The following is a 21,971-nucleotide window of genomic DNA, read 5'->3' on the forward strand; positions in this document are numbered from 1 at the left end:
TACATTGTGTGATGTTTTTACAAAGACATTAACCAACTTATTTTAAAGTGTTAAGCATTTGTACTTAACCTTCATTGATCAGAAGTTCTACCGTAAGGATCTGCCATTGGACGAACTGCTACATAATTGCAGCTGAAATGTAAAAAGTCATGTCTGACAAAAACACAAATTGGGAAACATTTTATGCTTGAATCAGGATTAATAATTTTAATGCTCTGCCTGGAACTATAGATAAATTCAGTAATCCATAAAATCCTATTCAATTCATTATGCTTGCTGTAGGATCAGCTACCCAGAGACACCCAGATCTGGCCCTGGCAAATATCAATGGATCAGTTCATTCAACCCATTCATATCTTTTGCAAAATTGATCCACATTATTAACCATTTCACAAACTCAAGGGAATTACATTTATTATGGGTACATACACTTCACAATATGCATTATGTATTCGAATGGAAGACTGCATAGATTATGCACAGCAATACTTCTTTCCTGGCACTCAAACACTAAATAAATCCTCAACGTAACAACCGAGATAGAAGCCAGTGAAAGTCTCACCAATTTCAATGCAGAAATACTCCTCAATCCATCAACGGATTTTTTCATTGAAATAATTCCTGTTTCAAAATTCCCTCTGCCACAAACCAAGTTCCGTTAATGGGCAAGTAACCTGTACCAGGCCTCTGCCAAAGATAGCTGAACAGTTGGAGGTGACTTGCCATGTATTTTTTCTTTCTCCCTGCCTGTGGGTTCAGTGCTTAGCTTTCATTCACCACCTCCCCGATGGCATGGGTAGCTGTGAACACAAATCTTTGACACATCTCACTGGAGCTCTGCACTTGGAGCACTAGTGTAATACACCAGCAGTATCTACAGATTAAATGTGGTTTAACATTTTAGAAACAAATGTGTGAAGCATTCAACAATGAAAAGTAAAGCTCTGCCAGAGACACCATTAAACGCAAGACATTTTTGTTTTAATAATTTCATGGCATTTTAAATCATCTTTCAAAATAAATTAATTCTAACCTTCAATCCAGTCTAAGGCCACCACAGATATTAATTGCTTTAAATATATAAACTCCAAACCATGCTCTAGCATGTACATCAGTAACCAGTGTTTCCCTGGACTCACTTTATCTTAATTGTTGGTTACATGACATGAGTAACAAAAATATCAATTTTATCAATTCAACTGTAAATACAAATAAAATATCAAACAATACACACTATTGAAATGTGTAAACTTAGGTTGTGTATTAACACTGCACGATACCAATGTTTAGCCCATTACTGAATCTAAAAACACCTCTTCCTCCCCTCCCCATGTAGCATTAATGGCCCCACTTTCAATCCAACCTTCGATACTGAACAGGATCACTCCGATAAACTTAGTCTTTATGCTTTTGAAGAATGGTAATTATGAATGAAAACTGGAAATCCTGCATGATTGCAGTCCCTAAGTCTGTTCACCAACCCACTGTATTCACACAAAAGCTCATTTTTTTAAAAAAAAGCTGCATTTTGCTCATCAAGATGAGGGGCAAAATGCTGGGAATGCCAACGTTTTCAATTTACAACAATGACCACATCTTGTACCTTTTAAGTCTAATTCACATTTGCTTTGCGACATTCTAATCTGACCTCAATGCAATTCTCCCAGAATTCTGAACTAGGAATGGCTAATTCAGTGTACATGCCAAGAGGTATAATCTACCTGCCTAATGCATGTGCCGATTTTTAGCTATCGGCTGGAATCAGCAGACTGGAGATGTTTGTACCAGCCCATTGAGAGTTTCAGGGTCTTCAGTCCCAGATAACTCTGGTCAAAAACTGGTATTTCTTACTCCAACATTTGAATCTGCACTGTTGTGTACCAAAAGTTGCTGTGATGCCACATCACATTAGTAATGCCAGTGTTTTCTACACATAGACTTAACAAATGCAACCAGCAGCTTGTTCACAATACTGCTGATTATCAAGAAGCAACTGAGTATATTGTATCAATATAATTGCTGCTTCTAATATAATTATTTTCTTCCTCAAAATGCATATGATTGCAAACTTTGAGTGAGGATTTACAAACAGAAGGTGGTGGGTGGGTTGCCACCTTAAAAGCCAAGGGGGAAGAACACTCAATGTGGTATTAAGTTAGATATGATAGAGGAATCATATTCAGTAGACCAATCCCTTTAGGCTGCCTTACCAGTGCATCACCAGCCCCAGCTTCTGAAGACTCTTTCCTAGTATAGAGATATTTCATTTCCCAACACACACCATCCTGTCTGAGCAAAACTGGCAAATTCGTCTCAAATGTGGTGTCAGATTTGTGCAGGGCCTACTGAAAACTGGACCGAGACCAGCCCAAACTAATTTTATTGTGACCCTTTAAGAGTCCGCTTGTATTATTTCTATCTGAACAGCACTTACCATATAAATTAGTTTGTTTTTAATTATGCTTGTCAAGTCAACTCACAGTAAATGTTTTGTTCTGCATTTTCTCCCAGGCACTGAATTACAGTATTCCAAACCAGTTTTGTTGACAAAGCATAAATATAATAGCAGTGCAAATCACCGTTCACATCAATGTTGTCCTAAGACATTCTGTTGAAACCTGTGTGTCCTATTAAAGAGGCCAAATATTTGAAAACAGACCTGTTAAATCCAGTGTCCTAAACTAAACCCCCATTCACAGAGACCAATTGTAATCTAAAATCTGAATCCATTTGTCAAGCATCACCTATTCTGCAGCTACCATGCCAAATACACCAGTCTCACAAAATTCAAATAAAACTAATTATAATAGAAATAAAGTGCTTAAATATGCAGTAATTGTAACACATAAAATGCTAGAAATGTAAATAAATTATAGAAAAGCAAATAAAGTGAAATTAATACGGAAATGTTGCTCAGTAATAATGTTTTGGCCTCAATTAGCATAAGTTTCTAATTTTGCTTGTTATTTGTGTACTAGGAAGCCTGTAGCCTGCACACTGCAAGAGAGATATTGTCAATAACTTATTGATGTGAGAAGTGCACTCAAGTAGCAGAGAATCTTGATATCTTGATTATATAAGACCATCAGTAAGGCGTTTATTTTATTTCTCGGCCACCTGGAAACAAAACAGGAAAGCAAACATTAATTAGCAAACTGTGCTTCATAAAAATGGAACTAGGCTATTTGATTAGCAACTCATGTGATCATATCACTTGAATGTCACATCCCTGGGATAGTTAAGTTGCCTGTAATATGCACGAGAAGTGATCACATCAGCACGGTGTGACTGTTCACACGTCTCCTCTCAATTTAATGGGGTTGGGTACTCTTAGTGAAAGAAGCACTGTCTTATCAAAAGCATTTAGCAACATGTACTTGGATCTTATTTCTCGAGCAAAAAATGTTTTCCAAACACTTATGAAGATGGTAGTTTATGTAAGTCATGCCTTGTACATGTATAATGATCACTTGGGTCAAATACTCAAGGAGAGAAGAGAGGGGGTGGGGGGTGGAAGAACGGGAAATGGGCAAAATAAAAATAATTTATAATTCTACAAATAGAAGTCAGGTATATTTACTGTACTATTTTTGCACCCACCCCCGAAAGAATGTTTAAAAAGATTTTACGCACGATTTAGTATTTTAAAGGGGTAACATCCAAATTGGTGTCAACTTTGCAAACTAGTCCAAAGATCTAGGGCTGGAATTTGATTACCATTTCCACCCTGAAAACTGCCCAGTGCAAGTTTCGTCAAAGTGTTCCGCCGGCGGTTTCGAAACACCGCTGGGGAGCGGACCGTTGGCATGGAAGACTGAAAAAACCGCCACCGCCAGAGTTTGGTGGTAGTGGTTTTCCATAGCTGAGGGGATAAAATACTGCCCACGAGAAACCAGCCGGAGCAGCCCTTTGATCAACGGTAGGTAAGAAACCCTGCAAAAAAAAAAGGTAAGTTTAAAAAAAAAATTATTTTGCAGCGATTCAGTGCAGAAGGGTCCTGTGAATGTTTTCTGATTTTTTTTTGTAAAAATATTTTTTGTTTTTTTCCCCCCTCCTTAGGCTCAACTCGCAGCCTTGGACTAAATTTTGAGTAAATACCGCCCAATTTGACCAGGATCACGTTTTCCGCCGAGAATCCGTGTGCAAGATCGATTTTTCTCGCCGGGCGGAATATTTTCAATTTTTTGATCAATTTTCCGCTAGTCTTAATTTAATAATGTGTTTTTTTGGGCGGCAATCTGGCGGTGGTGGATTTTGATCAAACTCTAGCCTCTAGTAACTAGATTTCACCCCCTGTGTTTTTGAATGAGAATGATCTCGCAGCTAGGCATGCCATTACAGTATTTATTTAATCAGCCAATGTAAAAAAAAAAGGAAAAATAGAGGAACTAAATAATAAATTAAGATTGTTAATTTACAGATTAATTCTCTGGAAAAACATTTTGCTTAATCATACCATCATCCCAATTGCAGTCTTGGTAATGTTTAAAATGGCAGCATCAGGTGAAATCTTTGCACTCAGCTTCAAAGCAACGGTTGAATCAGCAGGTGTCCCTGAAGAAAGACAAAGTTGCACGTAAATATACAGGAGACAGATGGCTGATGCTCTTTAAAAACAACCGAATGCATCAAATCAATCAGAACATTAATAGAAACGCTGTCTCATGTTATCATTCAGCAGAGACCATTTTATAACTCGACAGAGATACCTCAGAACCATGTTTATGTTCAGTTAAATCCATTGAAAAGTCGAAACATCCATTAAAAGCAGGTGGACGCGCTCACCTGATTCTACTGTGAACAGTGGGGTTAGTCATTGAGCATGGGATAGACAGTGCCTGTCGCTCTGGTACAGTGTGTCAGTGGGATTCACTGGTCAGTGTAGGATAGATACTGTATCTCTCATTCTCTGGTACAGTGTGTCAGTGGGATTCACTGGGGAATCTAGGATAGATACTGTATCTCATTCTCTGATGCAGTGTGTCAGTAGGATTCACTGGGGAATGTAGGATAGATTCAGTATCTCTCATTCTCTGGTACAGTGTGTCAGTGGGATTCACTGGGGAATGTAGGATAGATACTGTATCTCATTCTCTGGTACAGTGTGTTAGTGGGATTAACTGGGGAATGTAGGATAGATTCAGTAGCTCTCATTCGCTGGTACAGTGTGTCAGTGGGATTCACTGGGGAATGTAGGATAGATACACTATCTCTCATTCTCTGGTAGTGTGTCAGTGGGATTCACTAGGGAATGTAGGATAGATACACTATCTCTCATTCTCTGGTAGTGTGTCAGTGGCATTCACTGGGGAGTGTAGGATAGATACTGTATCTCATTCTCTGGTACAATGTATCAGTGGGATTCACTGGTCAGTGTAGGATAGATACTGTATCTCTCATTCTCTGATACAATGTGTCAGTGTGGGATTACCTTTTTCACTGAGAGGGTGGTGAACCTGTGGCATTCTCTACCACAGAAGGCTGTGGAGGCCAAGTCACTGAATATATTTAAGAGGGAGATAGATAGATTTCTAGACAAAAAAGACATCAAGGGATATGGGGAAAAAGCGGGAATATGGTGTTGAGATAGAGGATCAGCCATGATCATATTGAATGGCGATGCAGACTCGAAGGGCCGAATGGCCTACTACTGCTCCTATTTTCTATGTTTCTATGTTTCTATCACTGATGAATGAGTCACATCTCTCAGTGGAAGAGGAAGTAAAATATACACAATATGTTGGTCAGCATGGGAGAGTTGGTGAAGAAATGGAACAATTTATCGTATCATATATATGCAAATCAAACAAAACACTTCATGATCATATTGAATGGCGGTGCAGACTCATGTGAATGCATGTTAGGTCCCCCAATGTCATACTGCTCTTGTACTTGGACATCCCCTGATTAGAATTTGTAGCAGTTAACAAGTTAGGAAATTTAATTACTAGATCTATTAATTTGTTGGCTAGCACCAGAAAATGACCATTAAAACCAATTGGTTCACTAATGTCCATCAGGGAACCCGTTACCCTTACCTAGACTGGACTAAATGCTCGCTGAAATGGCCTAGCAAGCTACCCAGTTGCAAATAAAGCAATTGCTCAAGTGGGCAATGAATGCAGCATTGCTAGCATCTCAAACAAATAAAAATAGAATCTAGCTCTCTTATAACATGGCCTTTACCCATCCCCACACATCAAGAGCAAAATCCACCCCTTATTAGAGATAAATTACAAAAAATATACAGATGTGTCCTTTGCCATTGAGGGGGATATTTTCTCTCCCATTTCTCTCTGCTGGAGATTGACCGCTATGAATGCTTTGAACTGGATGGTAGGAGACATGCAATAATCTTTCTATGGGCGTGGGCAACACTAGATACTTCCCATGGTAACATAACTAATAATTCAACAAGATAGGTGGAACAATAAAATAGTTGTGTGCTCCACCACTCCATGAAACTAAAATAGCATGCTGCTCCTTGTATAATGTATGCTTATGTCCATTCTCTGCAATAGGCTTTAGGGCAGGAGCAAGGCTGGTAAACTGGACAAGTACTACTCCACTGAAAGGCCTCTAATAGCAGCTCCTATTCTCTTACCATTTAAGGATTCAATGCTATCACATTGGTGGCAAGATTTTATTCCAATTATTTCCAAAGGACATTAATTATTTAAAAATTATTGCACCTCACTAAAAAGGTATCATATTATGGGGTAGAGATTCTGTTAGTTTTATCAGTATAAAATAAGTGAAATTGGCTGAACCAGCACAAAAGATCAGGGATGTTACGTCGAGCATAAATCAAGTCTCCGTGATCGCTAACGCAGGTTTAAATATCATTTCGCCCAAAGCGGGCCTCGCCCCAGACCAGAATAATGGGGAGAGTTTCCACTGATTGCCACTGTCTGAGGAGGCTCTTCAGATTGATTCTTTTTTTGGGGGGCAGGGGGGGGCACACAATCACTAGTAGGCATGATATAAAAGGTTTTACATATTAAAAAATATTTAATATACAAGAAACTGATTAGTGTACACTTATAAAACTAGTAAATGGTTCTGTATAGTTTTTTTTTAAAGTTAGTTTCAGTGATTTAAAATGAGGTTACTCACAGCTGGAGGACTAGACACTCTTATTGAAATGCTTGGGCTGGATTTTCGGTTCTGGTCATTTCGGGGTGGTAAAGTTTGCGCCGGGAAATGGTTTGCGTCCTCAGCCACAAAGTTTGTCAGCTGGGCCCTGAGTGTGGAGCGGAGCGCTAAGGGAGGCGTTACATACCTCTTTCAGGGCGCAAGGCCGGCTGAGCAACTGAAAATCCGTTGCTAAAGAACCGGCATCTGAGCGGCCTAAGAGAGGCTTCCGTGAGAAAGAAAACACACAAAAAACATTCCCATTATCTTGCCCACCCCACATTTGGATAAAGGCAAAGATAAACTAAACAAGACAATCACACTTCCCTCATTCATTACTGACTGCACTCACCGTTGCCACGACAGCTCTGACCGCCTGGTTTTCCAGGTGGTCCCATTACGGCGCGCTAGAGGGTCGACGTCCAACAAAAATCGAAGCGCTGTCAAAACCGGTGGTGGTGCACAGCGGCTCGACGCTCCCGAACGGTGCTGCTCAGCGTCCCCACAAAACCGGCAACTAATTTCCCGGCAGGGCACTGGGAGCTGGCCGTCCGCCCAGAAACCATCCCCACTGCCATTACCGCCATTCTGGGGTGCGAACAGAGGCAGCAACATAGGGAAAATCCAGCCCCTTATTTCTTGTGGTAAAAACCCATTTTCAGCTGTATCAATAAAACTGCATCAGGTTACTACTCTTTAATACATCAATGAATTGGATAAATACATGAAGGAAAACAAAATTACAGGGCTATGGGGAAAGAACAAGGCAGTGGGATTAATCGGATAGCTCTGATAAAGAGCTGACATGGGCACGATGGTCCAAAAGGCCTCCAGTGAGTCTATGATTTTATATTTTTTAATGGAAAAAAATAAACGATTACCTTCTATTACACAGACTGATTGCACCAGTTCACGGAAGATTTTGTTTGTGATTATGCAAATAGGTTTGGGCAGAAACCTGAGCCATAATTTCACTTCGGAAAAACACCGCAAATTCAAGCGCAATTTGTGCCTTCACTAATTGCACCCAAAGCGGAACCTCTACCCCCATATGTTCAATTACATCCGTGACAAACCTGACAACTGCAGTGATGAGCATTACAAACGTTTCAAGTTTCTCTTATTGTTTCAATATCAGTGACCAAAAGACATCTTGCCCCCGAAAACAAATATATTGTGCAGGAGTGATTAATTAAGAGTGGCAGATAGAGTTTGCAAAATAAAGCCAAAACATTATAATTAATAGTTTTACAGTGCTCAAAATGTTTTTTTAAAAAAAGCATACCTTTACCATCCGTATAGTCAGTATCATTTCTTTTGTTTTTTTCAGACAATTCCTCTTGATATTTCTCTGGATGAAGGCCTGAACAACCATTGCCACCTTTGTAAACAGGGGCAGTGGTTTCCTGTTCATCATGCAAAGTTTCTGCACTTTCTGTTCGCGGTGCAGGTTGCAACTTCCCCGTAGCCTCCTCTGCAGACCAATGCTGCAGTTTCATGCTCATTGCCAAACTCTTTGTTGCAATATGAGTAGCTGAAGAACAGTTCTTCCTTTCTTCATCACAAAGAGCAATTGATCCATTTTTCTCCAGTGCTGCAGAATTATCATCCAGAGTGGGACAATCAGCCAACCCAAGTCCAAGTGCATTTCTGTCTTTTAATGGTGCGTGATCCTCTGCAGCAATTATTTGGTCTGACTTCTTATCGGAGGCAACCATCATTGAATTCTTACTCAGTTTACTCGTGTCTGAAGAGGCGCAATGATTTAACACATTTCCTGTCTCTTCAAGTTCCTGTGCATCACTCCCTGATAGAACAGCATGGCCTGAAACCCCATTTTCTGAAGGGGAATCAAAATCGGTTTTGTCTGAAATATTATGGTGCAATATAGGGTTGATCTGCATCACCTCCTCGGCCAATGATAGATTACCCAACTTACTGCTGCAAGGCGTTGACTTGTTTACAGTCTCTTCAGCATCCACCAGAGCTCGATGAACTTCCTTGAGATCGAAGGAGCTTGCCTGGGAGTCATGTTGCTCAATGGGTTCCCACTCCCCATTCATCCAGTCATCAGTACCTTCTTCAGCATCCTGCCAATCAAACATGACCACATCTAAATCAGCATTCTTCCATAATCCTTCATCTTCATTTACCCTTTGCTTCTTATGTTCTTCTGTGACTGTCTCCACCCACTTTAAACAAGAACACAAATATAAACTGATATGAGGACTGGATTATTGTTAACATTCAGTCACCAATATCAATAATGCATTGCTAGCCTCAAAATAAACACCTGGAAAACGTGACACTTTGAAACATCTTCAGGATGTTTACCTCTGCAGCACGAAACAGTTGCTGCTTCAGTAAAGGGCAAATCACAAACCACAAGACATTCCTTTGGCCCAGCAATGCACCTGAAAATATTTGAGCATACTCAACGTTTGCTATACTATGAAAAAGGGAACATTGTGCCTGAGGTACAGAATGCAGCATTCTTCCCAATTCATTCAGCTTCCCACAGAAACAAGATAGTGTAGAAACAATAGGCAACGACTTTGAAACCTACATCTTCAAGGTTGAGGAATGGGACACTTGTCCTGAGCGGTCAATTTAAGGCAATGGCACTTGCAGGATGCATGTAAATTCCTCTTTGCAGCTGGATTACAAATAGCTTTAAGAGGAACATTCAAGCATGTGACAAGGTAACCATTGTATGAATACAAGAAATAAGATTTATTTGGTGGTTTCTACCTTGCCAGTTGTAATGTAAAATGCATTCCACTATCCAATTTGGTAACTTTTTTTTTTAAACTGACTTTTTCCCATTCAAATCAAACAACTGTCAGCAAATATTTTGTCGAATCAAGACAGAAAACTGACATTTTTTGCATATCTACATGTGATACTTTCAATGGAAGCAGCAGGTAGGGGTGTAAAATTTTAGCATTACGATTTCCTGAGATAAATTAAACTTGTACAATCTTAAGTAAACATCATAGATAGAGCCTAAAGATTATCCTACTCACATGCAAAAAAAGGTATGAAGGATCCATCACAAAAGCACGCAATTTGCTGGGGCTGAAATTGTCCTCAACGGGAAATTGGAGAGGGCACTCTGAATTAACCGGAAATTTACCAACCAGTGGGAGTCAGAGGGAAGAGCTGGAAAATTGGGCTCTTTAACTCTGACACCGCCTCCCAGTTCTTTGGAGCACCGTGCAAAGCTATCGGGGGCACCGACAGGCAGAAGCCGTGCTCCCGCGGGGAGGTAAGGGGCCGCCATGCCGGGCAGGAACACGGGGTGCGCCCAGCTTGAGGGCAATTGCGGATAGGTCGGCCCTGCTGTCTGTCCCAGGCGGAAAGGCCTTATCGGCCCATTAGAGGCGGTAATGGCCCTTGAAGAAGGGAGCAATTTCCTCCCCGCTAACTCTTGTTGCCAGAACAAGGGCTAGTAGCAAAAGAAACACTTCACAAAAACTGTAGGTTCAAATGAAGAGGATACTGCTTCGTTTAGAATCAAATTCAGAATTGCAAGTGGGAATGGACTGTGGAATAAAGGGTTGCACTTTTATTTCATAACCTGGGACATCATAGGATCTTCCTCACTCAAACTAAAGACAAGTGATGCAGTCGTATCTGGGACTCAACAAGCTGGAACAGAGTCTTTGACCCAGCAATAACTGGACATATAACAGAATTAATGGCATATCATATCCCAATGGGTTAACAACAAAATACCTACTCAAGGGGAATAGGCACTGGCTATGAAAGGAAAGACATGCAAGGACCTCTCCTGTTAAGAATTGGACAGGCTGTTCCAGAGGTAGCTATACGGTTTACTGCCAGATAACATCAGCTGTTGAAAATAAATGGTCTCCTCCAAAAGAGAGGATATTTGTCGTCACATTTTACATGCTCACACAATGTGTTGGGTAGACTGGTATGTACACTTTTCTCGGCTTGAATGCCAGATCTGTATGGTATTTAAGTAAAGAGTGGGGAAGATATATCCCCTGCTTATTGATATGCTATTCCATTGGAACACAGTCAGTGCAAATCCTCATTCTGAAGTAGTCCATTGGGAGGGAAATAAAAATAAATTTGGGTTCATCACTCAGAGCTTATGCCTGCCTGCTTGCCAGGAGCTGCACAGATGGGTCATATACCCCCCAGACTCTAGTCTGTTCCAGTGGGGCTCTCCATCCTGTGAGGGAGACACGAACGAGAGTGCCAGTAAATTTTAATCCTACGATCAACATTCCAAACCATGGAATGCCTTTTAACTGGAGAATTCATAAACAGCCATCTACCAAAATAGCTACTGCTATCAAGCCCAGCAGATAAATACTGGCCCTGAAATTGCGGCCTCTCCTGGTGCATACAATGTGTGCACTTGCCCGAAGAGGCCTCGCAAGTTCCAGGATTAGGCGTGCGAAGCGCATGTGCCTGAACCTGGCACTTGCGATCTGTCAAACTATGTTTTCACAGATTGCAGGCATCCCCGGGAGAAGGTCCTTTGCGGGCGGAGATTTGGGCTTTTTGCAGACATAAGGCTTGCTTTTACTAGCATAAGTTTTAATAGATAGAAAAAATAAATGTTATTACTTATTTTTAAATTAAAAACCCTGTCTATGAAGGTAAGTTTATTTTTAACACTATTAAAACATTAAAAAAAATCAAATAAATACATTTTTCTCAAACATTTAGGGCTAGAAATTCAGTTTTTGGTGAAAGCGATATTTTTGTCCAAAAATACCACTTTCACTCCGCTACCGCTACGAGGCCTAAAATTCAAGCTTCAATTTGCGCAGCGGTAAAAATCGGTGTTGCATGGGGATTCGTGGCATAAAGCACAAATTTTCTGCAACTTTACTTCGAGGCCGATACTGCTGCGAAGAGTATCGCAAAAAATTGCAAAAAACAAAGCAAAAAATTACAAAACATTCATAAGACACTTAACTATCGAATCACTGAAAAGGAATTAATAAAAACTTTATCTTACCTTTTTTGCAGGTCTCCATACCTACCGCTGTTCCAAGGGCTGCAACGCAGGTTTTTCCCGGGTGTTTTTTCGCACAGAACACTGGTGCGCTGTGAGCTAAATTTTTGGCGAAAGCGCTATTTCAAGTCTTGCACGTCGGCGGTCCTCTCCCCAGCGGTACTTAAAAACTGCCGGCGCAAAACTTCTCTGAATTTCCCGCTTCGCTGTTTTTCACCAGAAACAGCAAAATATCGCCAAAAAAACAGGCACAATGTTGGTGAATTTTTAGCCCTTAATTTAATGCAATTTCTATTAATTTTTAAAAAGTGATGCTTTTTTTAGTTATGGTTTATTTGATTTTAGGGGTATCCTCATTGATAGTAATGGGAGCTCAGAGCTCCTAGTACCATGAATGAGAATACTACATTGGGATTGGTGGTCCAGCCCATGTGATCCCAGGATGCCCGTACGCTCCTGGCATGTGAGAGCCCATACGCTGGACTGCACATCTAGGCCTCGGAGCGCAAGTCTACGTTCCTCCGAGACCACCAGGTACTTTCGTAAAAACATTTGGTCGGAGGCATCTGTCAGTGGGAAGCCTCCGACCACAATTTTTGACCCATTGTGTTTAGATCCTGAACCTCACCTGAAGACACAACACTGCACAAACGGCCATGACTTTGTCTGCTGGGACCAAAGCTACGCCTTCTGTGGCTGTGAAACAAATCTAAATGAATTGGTCCTATGTTGATTACAATTAGGATTTCTTCCATTAATCTTTCCACAAGTACCAAAACGTGTTGGACTGGATCTTTGGTGAACACACAAAGCCAGCCATTCAGATAAGGATAAATATGCATTAATCCCATTAGCTATTTGACAGACATTTTTACTTTGTAAAACAATTTAAAGATTGAAAGGTAATTTCAATATTGTATGAAATATATGCTGAAACAGAAGCAATGGAATGCTGTTGCCCAGAGGTTTTTGTTAGAAAGAGTCCTTGAAGGATGAACCCCTCTCCTCACGTTTTCTCCTCCTTGTCTTCTGAGAAGAGGAGGAAGTCTACCTGAAGATGTCAAAAACAAACTAGAACTGGATGGTTCAGTGGAGGCTGAAAGTTTACATGTACTGCAAAATATAAAGGCACTCTGACCTCCACCAGCCTTGAATGTTGATGGTGAAGGAGACATTATAGCATCCATCTTAACAAAACCATATAGAGAGATAAGCCCTGGATAAACCAGTTAAAGCAATCCTTAAAGAATTTCAGGGAGAAGAGATCCTTGTCCAAGTATTACTTTTCCTTTTACAAGGAAGGTGTTGCGTGTTGATGGAAGGATTTAGCATTCACCTGCCACCTTTGTCCTGATAACTATTTTTAAAGTTTTGGGTCATCATACCCTCAGGTAGTGAAAACCATATTTTCTGAAGTTCACGTTTCCAGCTCTGTATAGTGAAGAAAAAACTGTATACAAATTGCACCTGTTTTTATCATCACTGGCAGTGATATATTGGCTGCTGCCATGTTGACATTTGTGACATCAGCTGTGGCAGGAACAGCTATAGCAGGTAATTTGTTAAAAATTCATAAAGAGGATGTACTTCTGTGACTTTTAACCCAGTGCCAGCTGGTACTGGAGAGACTATAGAGCCTACAGGCTATGTCCTGGCCAATATTTATCCTCAATCAACATAACAAAAATACAGATTATTTGGTTATTATCACATTGCTCTTTGTGGGAGCTTGCTGTGTGCAGGTTGGCTGCCGCATTTCCTACATTACAACAGTGACTACATTCCAGAAGTATTTAATTGTCTGTAAAGCGCTTTGAGACGTCCGGCGCTATATAAATCTAAGTCTTTCTTTTTTCTTTATAACTGCAAAATGCTATTGATTGAATGAAAAGGAAGATGCATAATCCTTCAAGAGTACCCCAAAACTTTCTGAATCAATGTGACTTCCTAAACACAATGCACTGCACTTGATTCTCTGTCTAAAAACCCTACTTTTCAGCTCGCCAGAATATGAGCACAGAATAAAGTCAAACTAACATACAAAATAAATACTCAACAATCCTGGAACATATTGTGCGTCTCTCAAAATTGTACAACTGCAGCGTAAACATTTTTATGCACATCAGTTACTGGAAAAGACATGCGGATCTTAAAACCAAGCACTGATATTGACTGAAATAAAAGATGAATTAACTAAAAATTTATCTGTTAATGTAATAAAGCAGTTGACATAGGCCTCAATCAAATGATTTAAAAGCAAAACCACAAAATGCAGTCCAAGACAGGAAGTCAGAATGAGTAACCTGCAATACTGAAAACCTGATAAAAAGGCAAAGATTATGAAGTGTAGAACAGAGATTATAAACCCAACTCATTTCAAAAAAAGAAATTGAAGCTGTAAAAATATTTTTTTGCCCATGTGCCTTCATCAAAGTGCCGGTTGCCTAGTAAAAAAAGTTACTGTTCCAGAAAGAACAATGTCCTTTATATAGTAAAATGAGAAAACATATGGACCAATTATATTAACACCCACGCTCCCCTGATGTGTGGGAGAGGGGGATTAGATATGTTAAGTCGGGGAATGTGTCCCCAAACCATTGTGTACGCTCCTGCTGCCATTTATATGCCAGCAGGTTGCAAGCCCGTCTTGCAGAGTCGAGGCACTTCATTATAATATTTAAACCAGGCTCCCACAGAGCAGTTGGGAGCCTGATTCATATTTAGCAATTGCCAGCTGAGTTTCCCTGGGATTTGGAAACCCGGCAGCGAAATGCAGCTGGGAGTAACTGGCTGCAGAAGGCAAGTGCTTTTTAGAGCACTCCTTGTGGGCCAGGAGGAGAAGGCGTGCTCCCCGTCCCCCAGCGAACCTTCGGCCTCTCTTCTGCTGATGGAGGTCTGTCCTCGCTGCCGCGATCAGCGACCCTCACCCACTTCCCTCCACCCCAGTTCTGATCTCTCCCAATTGCCGGGATCTGTACCCAATGGCCCCTGGCTGCGGCCTCCTGCTGCTGGCAATAAGAAAATGATAATAAGGTCCTGCCGTTAATATTGTCTGGACCTCGACGTCCCCAGGATTTCTGGGTTTTCCTTCCCCGCAAATATCGGGGCCATGGTAAATTGGACTTCTGCATGGGGCAACACTCATAACGGTTGTTGCAGAAGTTTTCTCTCTCCCAACCCCAACTTTTCAGTGATTCAACAAATGAGGAAAACTAGTAGTCAGTCAGATATATTACAAAGATATAGGTCATCCCACATTGCCTTTGGTGCAAAACCAGTCAGGACCTATGGAAATTTCACATAACAAACATTAAAAACCACATCTCAATGTGTTGTCCTAAACATACTAGAAGTTTGACTATACTCTGCTTGTAAATTGCTTTTTATGCTGAAATTAAAGAATAAAATGATTGTAACCAGAAGACTGAATTCGTTACTATTCAAGTGAACAAACAGAAGTCTGTTTAAGACAACATTGGTGAGCCAAGCGAAGGACCGAATCCTGTTACTGTTTGAAAATTGGGGGCTTCGAGATAAGACAGAAGTGGAGCCTCAACCATCAAGAACTCAATCGTGAACGAGCTCTGGGGCTGGAGGTAGACTACTTTCGCCAACGACAAACCCAGGCCACACAGCAGGACTCAGGATAAAAGAATCTATACGTGTGAGTCACATTCAATTTGATAGTGGGGTATAGCAGATAAAAAGTTCTGTGGTGTTTTGACGTGACAGTGGCTGAAGGACCACTGCACTAATAGAATCCTCAATCTCTTATAGACATCATAGAAAGGGGGAGGTTATTGTAAGGAGGTTGGAGACTGGTCACCTCCAATAAAGGCCGAATCCAAGAAAGAGATTGTCGAACAGGGGACAGCTGTGAAAATTAGTGATAATAAAGGAATTTTATCGTAGATGTTGTGGGCAGAAGGTTATGTCCAAAAGCACAGTCGTGAAGCACTGTTTGAGGAGAGCAGTAGTGACCCTTACAGGGACCTTGTGATGAAGTGTGATAAAAGCCGAGTCCAAGAAGGAGAGGACCAAACAGGGAACTGTAAAAATAAAATGTTAAATGATAATAACAAAGTACCTCATGGAGGGTGCGGGCAGAAGATTATAAAGACAGGCAGTTATTACACTATGCAGCTCACGTTTGCACACAATGTGGCGACATAAGGGTTAACAATTATCATAGAGATGAAAGAGAGAGGGGAGAAAGATATCAGTAGCTAGAAACCAGGGATGGTAATCTAAGCTATATTGCTAAGCTGTCGTAATACCCGCCCTCCTGGGGGACCACATGCAGTAGACACCTCATATCGCTGGAGAAATACCACCAACGATGTCTCCGCAAGATCCTGCAAATCCCCTGGGAGGACAGGCGCACCAACGTAAGCGTCCTTGATCAGGCCAACATCCCCAGCAACGAAGCATTGACCACACTTGATCAGCTCCGCTGGGCAGGCCACATTTTCCACTTGCCCGACACAAGACTCCAAAAGCAAGCGCTCTACTCGGAACTCCTGCACGGCAAGCGAGCCCCAGATAGGCAGAGGAAACGTTTCAAGGACACCTTCAAAGCCTCCTTGATAAAAGTACAACATTCCCACCAACACCTGGGAGTCCCTGGCCAAAGACCGCCCTAAGTGGAGAAAGAGCATCCGGGAGGGCGCTGAGCACCTCGAGTCTCGTCGCCGAGAGCATGCAGAAAACAAGCGCAGGCAGCGGAAGGAGCTTGCGGCAAACCTGTCCCACCCACCCTTTCCTCCAACTACTGTCTGTCCCATCTGTGACAGGGACAGTAATTCCCATATTGGGACCTGAGAACTCACTTTTAGAGTGGAAGCAAGTCTTCTTCGATTTCGAGGGACTGCCTATGATGATGCTAACCAAACTCCAGGCTCAGGCGCTACAGGCAGAAGTAGAGAGATTGGAAAAGAATGGTGCTTTACAGGCAGAACTGAGATTAGCCCAACCAACAGTTGGAGATGCAGCAATTACTCGCCCAGCTGCAGGATTCCTCATAAACAATAACTAATATGCAAGGAAAACTGGAGGATATTAAAATGGCTTATCGAGAACTATGGAACTTGTTGCAAGAGAAAAAGGACTGAGAGGTGGTAAGGCAATGGAGAGAGGAGAGACAGGGAAGAGCAGAGGACAAGAAAAAGATGAAAGAATTATAATTTAGAGTGGCAGCCTTGTCTGTCGGAACTCACAAGGAGGAATCCAGTTGTGACGATGACGAGGATGATCCTGTCCTTCCAATAGCACCCCACAGTTCAGAAGACCAACGAAGGTGGACGTGATACTTCTAGTATCAGTAGTCATGCAGGAGGTTGTCGCGGATTATACCCGGTCTAAAATAGGTGGTAGTACGGGGGTACACAGGTCTGTTAAAATGGCCCCATATGTGACCAAACATCTGCGCACAAAAGGAGAGACAGATGCACAAACAAGTCCAACAGTATATGAATACAAAAATAGAGAAGGTGGGATCTGACTCTTTCAGAATCCTGCCAACTCAGTGGCCAATTGGCTAAATGAGGGAACAGGAGACCCAACTCAGTTAGGAAGTAAAGTTCGATTGCTACAGCAGGCAGACACCTTGACAGCAAAGGATGCTTTTCTACTGCTGCAGGCTGCCTTACCTCCAGGTGTGGCATTGCCTGAGAAGTTTATGGTGTAAATAGCAGCTAATAAAAACCCTGGGTTGAACACTTGTGGGTAGAAATTTCCCTCAACCCGAAACAGGGCGCAAGCACCCCATTTCAATAGTTTTAACCACAGCTGTGGTTGAGGTCGCCACTTGAGCGAAATTCCGCTCTTCGTTGTTTTTTTTTAAACTTGGATCCGGAAGTCGTTAATGGGGTCGGTGACTGCACGGGAGGGGCGGATATACGGCGGTGGCAACACCTGAGGGGCGGTGCGGAGTGATCAGCGCAATGACGTCATCACAGGGCCGCGTCACCATGGCCCTCCCCTTCACTTAAAGAGGAGATTCTCTGCGATTTTAAAACTTCAGGCCACTGGGCCACTAGGGAGGGTTTCGGCCGGGCCAGCGGCCTGGCACCCAAGAGGGGGTTTCACGAAAAGTCTGCAGCCACTCTGCTCCGCAGCGTGGCCGCCGATTTGCGGTGGTAACAGGCCTTAAGAAGAGGGGCAATTTCGTCCCCCTGAAGTGTAACAAAAGGTGGAAGGAAAAGGAGAAAGAAGTTAAAAGCCCACAGAAAAGGTAAAAAAATAGGATTGCTGTGAGGAAGAAATAGGATAAGTGTCTTCAGCATGTTTTGTTTTAATTTTTTTTTTTAAAGTGACAAACTTTCCGAGACTATGAATGTTTCTTGACTCGTGACAAGAGAATATCACAGATTTTGGCTATAACCCATTGTAGGGATCAATGGAAGAAAAAATAGGGGAGACTGGTCACCTCCAATACCTCCCACTGGAGCCTCTTATCATCAAGAGTAGACACTGATGACGAGATTCAACATCGCCTCCAGTGCGCCAGTGCAGCCTTCGGCCGCCTGAGGAAAAGAGCACGCAGCATTCGAAATAAAGTAAATGAGTTGACGGCATAAATCATTACAAATGGGTATAATTTGGTGGCCATTACAGAAACGTGGATGCAGGGTGGCCAAGACTGGGAATTAAACATACAGGGGTATCTGACAATTCGGAAAGATAGACAAGAAGGGAAAGGAGGTGGGGTAGCTCTGTTAATAAAGGATGATATCAGGGCAGTTGTGAGAGACGATATTGGCTCCAATGAACAAAATGTTGAATTATTGTGGGTGGAGATTAGAGATAGTAAGGGGAAAAAGTCACTGGTGGGCGTAGTTTATAGGCCCCCAAATAATAACTTCACAGTGGGGCGGGCAATAATCAAGGGAATAATGGAGGCATGTGAAAAAGGAACGGCAGCAATCATGGGGGATTTTAACCTACATATCGATTGGTCAAATCAAATCGCACGGGGTAGCCTTGAGGAGGAATTCATAGAATGCATACGGGATTGTTTCTTAGAACAGTATGTTACAGAACCTACAAGGAGCAAGCTATCTTCGATCTGGTCCTATGTAATGAGACAGGAATAATAAACGATCTCCTAGTAAAAGATCCTCTCGGAATGAGTGATCACAGTATGGTTGAATTTGTAATATTGAGGGTGAGGAAGTTGTGTCAGAAACGAGCGTACTATGCTTAAACAAAGGGGACTACAGTGGGATGAGGGCAGAGTTGGCTAAAGTAGACTGGAAACACAGACTAAACGGTGACACAATTGAGGAACAGTGGAGGACTTTTAAGGAGCTCTTTCATAGTGTGCAACAAAAATATATTCCAGTGAAAAAGAAGGGCGGTAAGAGAAGGGATAACCAGCCGTGGATAACCAAGGAAATAAAGGAGAGTATCAAATCAAAGACCAATGCGTATAAGGTGGCCAAGGTTAGTGGGAAACTAGAGGATTGGGAAAATTTTAAACAACAGCAAAGAATAACTAAAAAAGCAATAAAGAAAGGAAAGATAGATTACCAAGGTAAACTTGCACAAAACATAAAAACAGATAGTAAAAGCTTTTACCGATATATAAAACGGAAAAGAGTGACTAAAGTAAATGTTGGTCCCTTAGAAGATGAGAAGGGGCATTTAATAATGGGAAATGTGGAAATGGCTGAGACCCTAACCGCCGATGTTTCCACTGGTCGGGGAGACTAGAACTAGGGGGCACAGCCTCAAAATATGGGAGAGCCAATTTAAAACCGAGTTGAGAAGGAATTTCTTCTCCCAGAGGGTTGTGAATCTGTGGAATTCTCTGCCCAAGGAAACAATTGAGGCTAAGCTCATTGAATATATTCAAATCACAGATAGATAGATTTTTAACCAATAAGGGAATTAAGGGTTACGGGGAGCGGGCGGGTAAGTGGAGCTGAGTCCACGGCCAGATCAGCCATGATCTTGTTGAATGGCGGAGCAGGCTCGAGGGGCTAGATGGCCTACTCCTGTTCCTAATTCTTATGTTCTTATGTAATACCCACCCTCCTGTATGGCTCAAGCGGTATGGACCATGTACAGTCGACACCTCAAGTCGCTGGAGAAATACCACCAGCGATGTCTCCACAAGATCCTGCAAATCCCCTGGGAGGACAGACGCACCAACATTAGCGTCCTCGACCAGGCCAACATCCCCAGCATTGAAGCACTGACCACACTTGATCAGCTCCGCTGGACAGGCCACATTGTCCATATGCCAGACACGAGACTCCCAAAGCAAGCGCTCTACTCGGAACTCCTTCGCGGCAAACAAGCCAAAGGTGGGCAGAGGAAACGTTACAAGAACACCCTCAAAGCCTCCCTGATAAAATGCAACACCCCACTGACACCTGGGAGTCCCTGGCCAAAGACCGCCCTAAGTGGAGGAAGTGCATCCGGCAGGGTGCTGAGCACCTCGAGAGCATACAGAAATCAAGCGCAGGCAGCGGAAAGAGCGTGCGGCAAACCAGTCCCACCCACCCCTTCCCTCAATGACTATCCCTCAGTGACAGGAACTGTGACTCTTGTATTGGACTGTTCAGTCACTTAAGGACTCATTCTAAGAGTGGAAGCAAGTCTTCCTCGATTCCGAGAGACTGCCTATGATGATGAATAGGGGACAAATCCAAGGGGGAAAGAATCACAGGTAAGAAATCAGTGTAGTTTTTGAGCAGTTCAGATGTGGACTTATATCAAAAGCTGACAGAATTAAGGGTGGTGGACTCAAATAATGTTGAGCGGACCAGAGGTAAGAAATTGTTAGAATCGTCAGAAATTATATTTCTAAGTTGCAGAAACGTGTGAATATAGTTGATTGGGTTTGTTCATGATAATTTAAGAATGTGCACTCAGAATTAGAGAAAAAAACCTCTGAACTACTGTTTAAGTTAAAGACACTGCTATGGAAAGGCTGAAAAAAGCCAAAAGAAAAAGTTTGTTTAACAAAAGATAAGTTTCAGTCCAAGCTTCAGCCTTGAAGTTATGGTTGTCAAGGTAGCAAATGAATTTGAACATTTCAAAACATTGAACTAGAGTAAAAAAAAAACTTGTTTAAAAACCCAGTGGTACTGTTTTAAATCATTTTGAACAATTACAAAGCGCTGTTATTGCAAGACTACCGATGACGCAATGCAAGCAGTGCAGATGAAAGCATAAATTACAAGGAGATATTAATCGATTAAATAAATGGGTAAAACTGTGACAAATAGATTTTAATGTCGGCAAATGTGAGGTCATCCACTTTGGACCTAATAAGGATAGAACAGAGTACTTTCTAAATGGTGAAAAGCTAGAAACAGTGGAGGTTCAAAGAGACTTAGTGGATACATGCACATAGATCATTAAAATCAAAAAGGCTAATGGAATGCTGGCCTTTATATCTAGAAGACCAAAATACAAGGGGGTAGAAGTTATGCTGCAGCTGTACAAAGCCCTGGTTAGACTACACCTTAGGAAGGATATGTTGGTCTTGGAGGGAGTACACAGATTTACCAGAGTTCAACAGTTTAATTATGAGGAGAGATTACACAAACTATGGTGGTACTCCCTGGAACTAAAAAAAAGGATATCAAGATATAAGGGGAACTGAATCGGGTAGATGGAAATTGATCACATTGACCCGTTTCAGAAGAATCAGAAGGGTAACCAGTACGTCTTGGTTATAAGTGACTGCTTCTCTAAATGAGATTAAGTTGCAAACATCAGAAATTGAAAATTGGTTTAAGGAAAAATGGATAAGGTCGTTTCTGATGGAATAAAGAAGGAGACAGAGAAAGATTCTGTCTCTTTTCTATTATTAAAATCTGTAAGA

General features: G+C 41.8%; 1 protein-coding gene across 9 annotated transcripts in view; it reads right to left on the reverse strand.

Moving 5' to 3' along the window:
* Nucleotides 1-397: 397 nt before the first annotated feature.
* Nucleotides 398-21,971, reverse strand: part of LOC139263132 (coiled-coil domain-containing protein 9-like) — a 367,644-nt gene continuing 346,070 nt past the window's right edge. For 7 of the 9 annotated variants that reach the window (XM_070878722.1, XM_070878724.1, XM_070878721.1 and 4 more), the window contains 3 exons: nt 8,420-9,326; nt 4,457-4,554; nt 398-3,117 (listed from right to left, as the gene is read on the reverse strand). In XM_070878722.1, the coding sequence (XP_070734823.1) occupies nt 3,103-3,117; nt 4,457-4,554; nt 8,420-9,326 (1,020 nt within the window). In that variant the 3' untranslated portion in view covers nt 398-3,102. The remainder of the gene's footprint in view (nt 3,118-4,456; nt 4,555-8,419; nt 9,327-21,971) is intronic. The other 2 variants (XM_070878727.1, XM_070878726.1) reach the window with 1 other exon arrangement.

The sequence above is a fragment of the Pristiophorus japonicus genome, chromosome 4, assembly GCF_044704955.1.
Source record: "Pristiophorus japonicus isolate sPriJap1 chromosome 4, sPriJap1.hap1, whole genome shotgun sequence".
Lineage (NCBI taxonomy): Eukaryota > Metazoa > Chordata > Chondrichthyes > Pristiophoridae > Pristiophorus > Pristiophorus japonicus.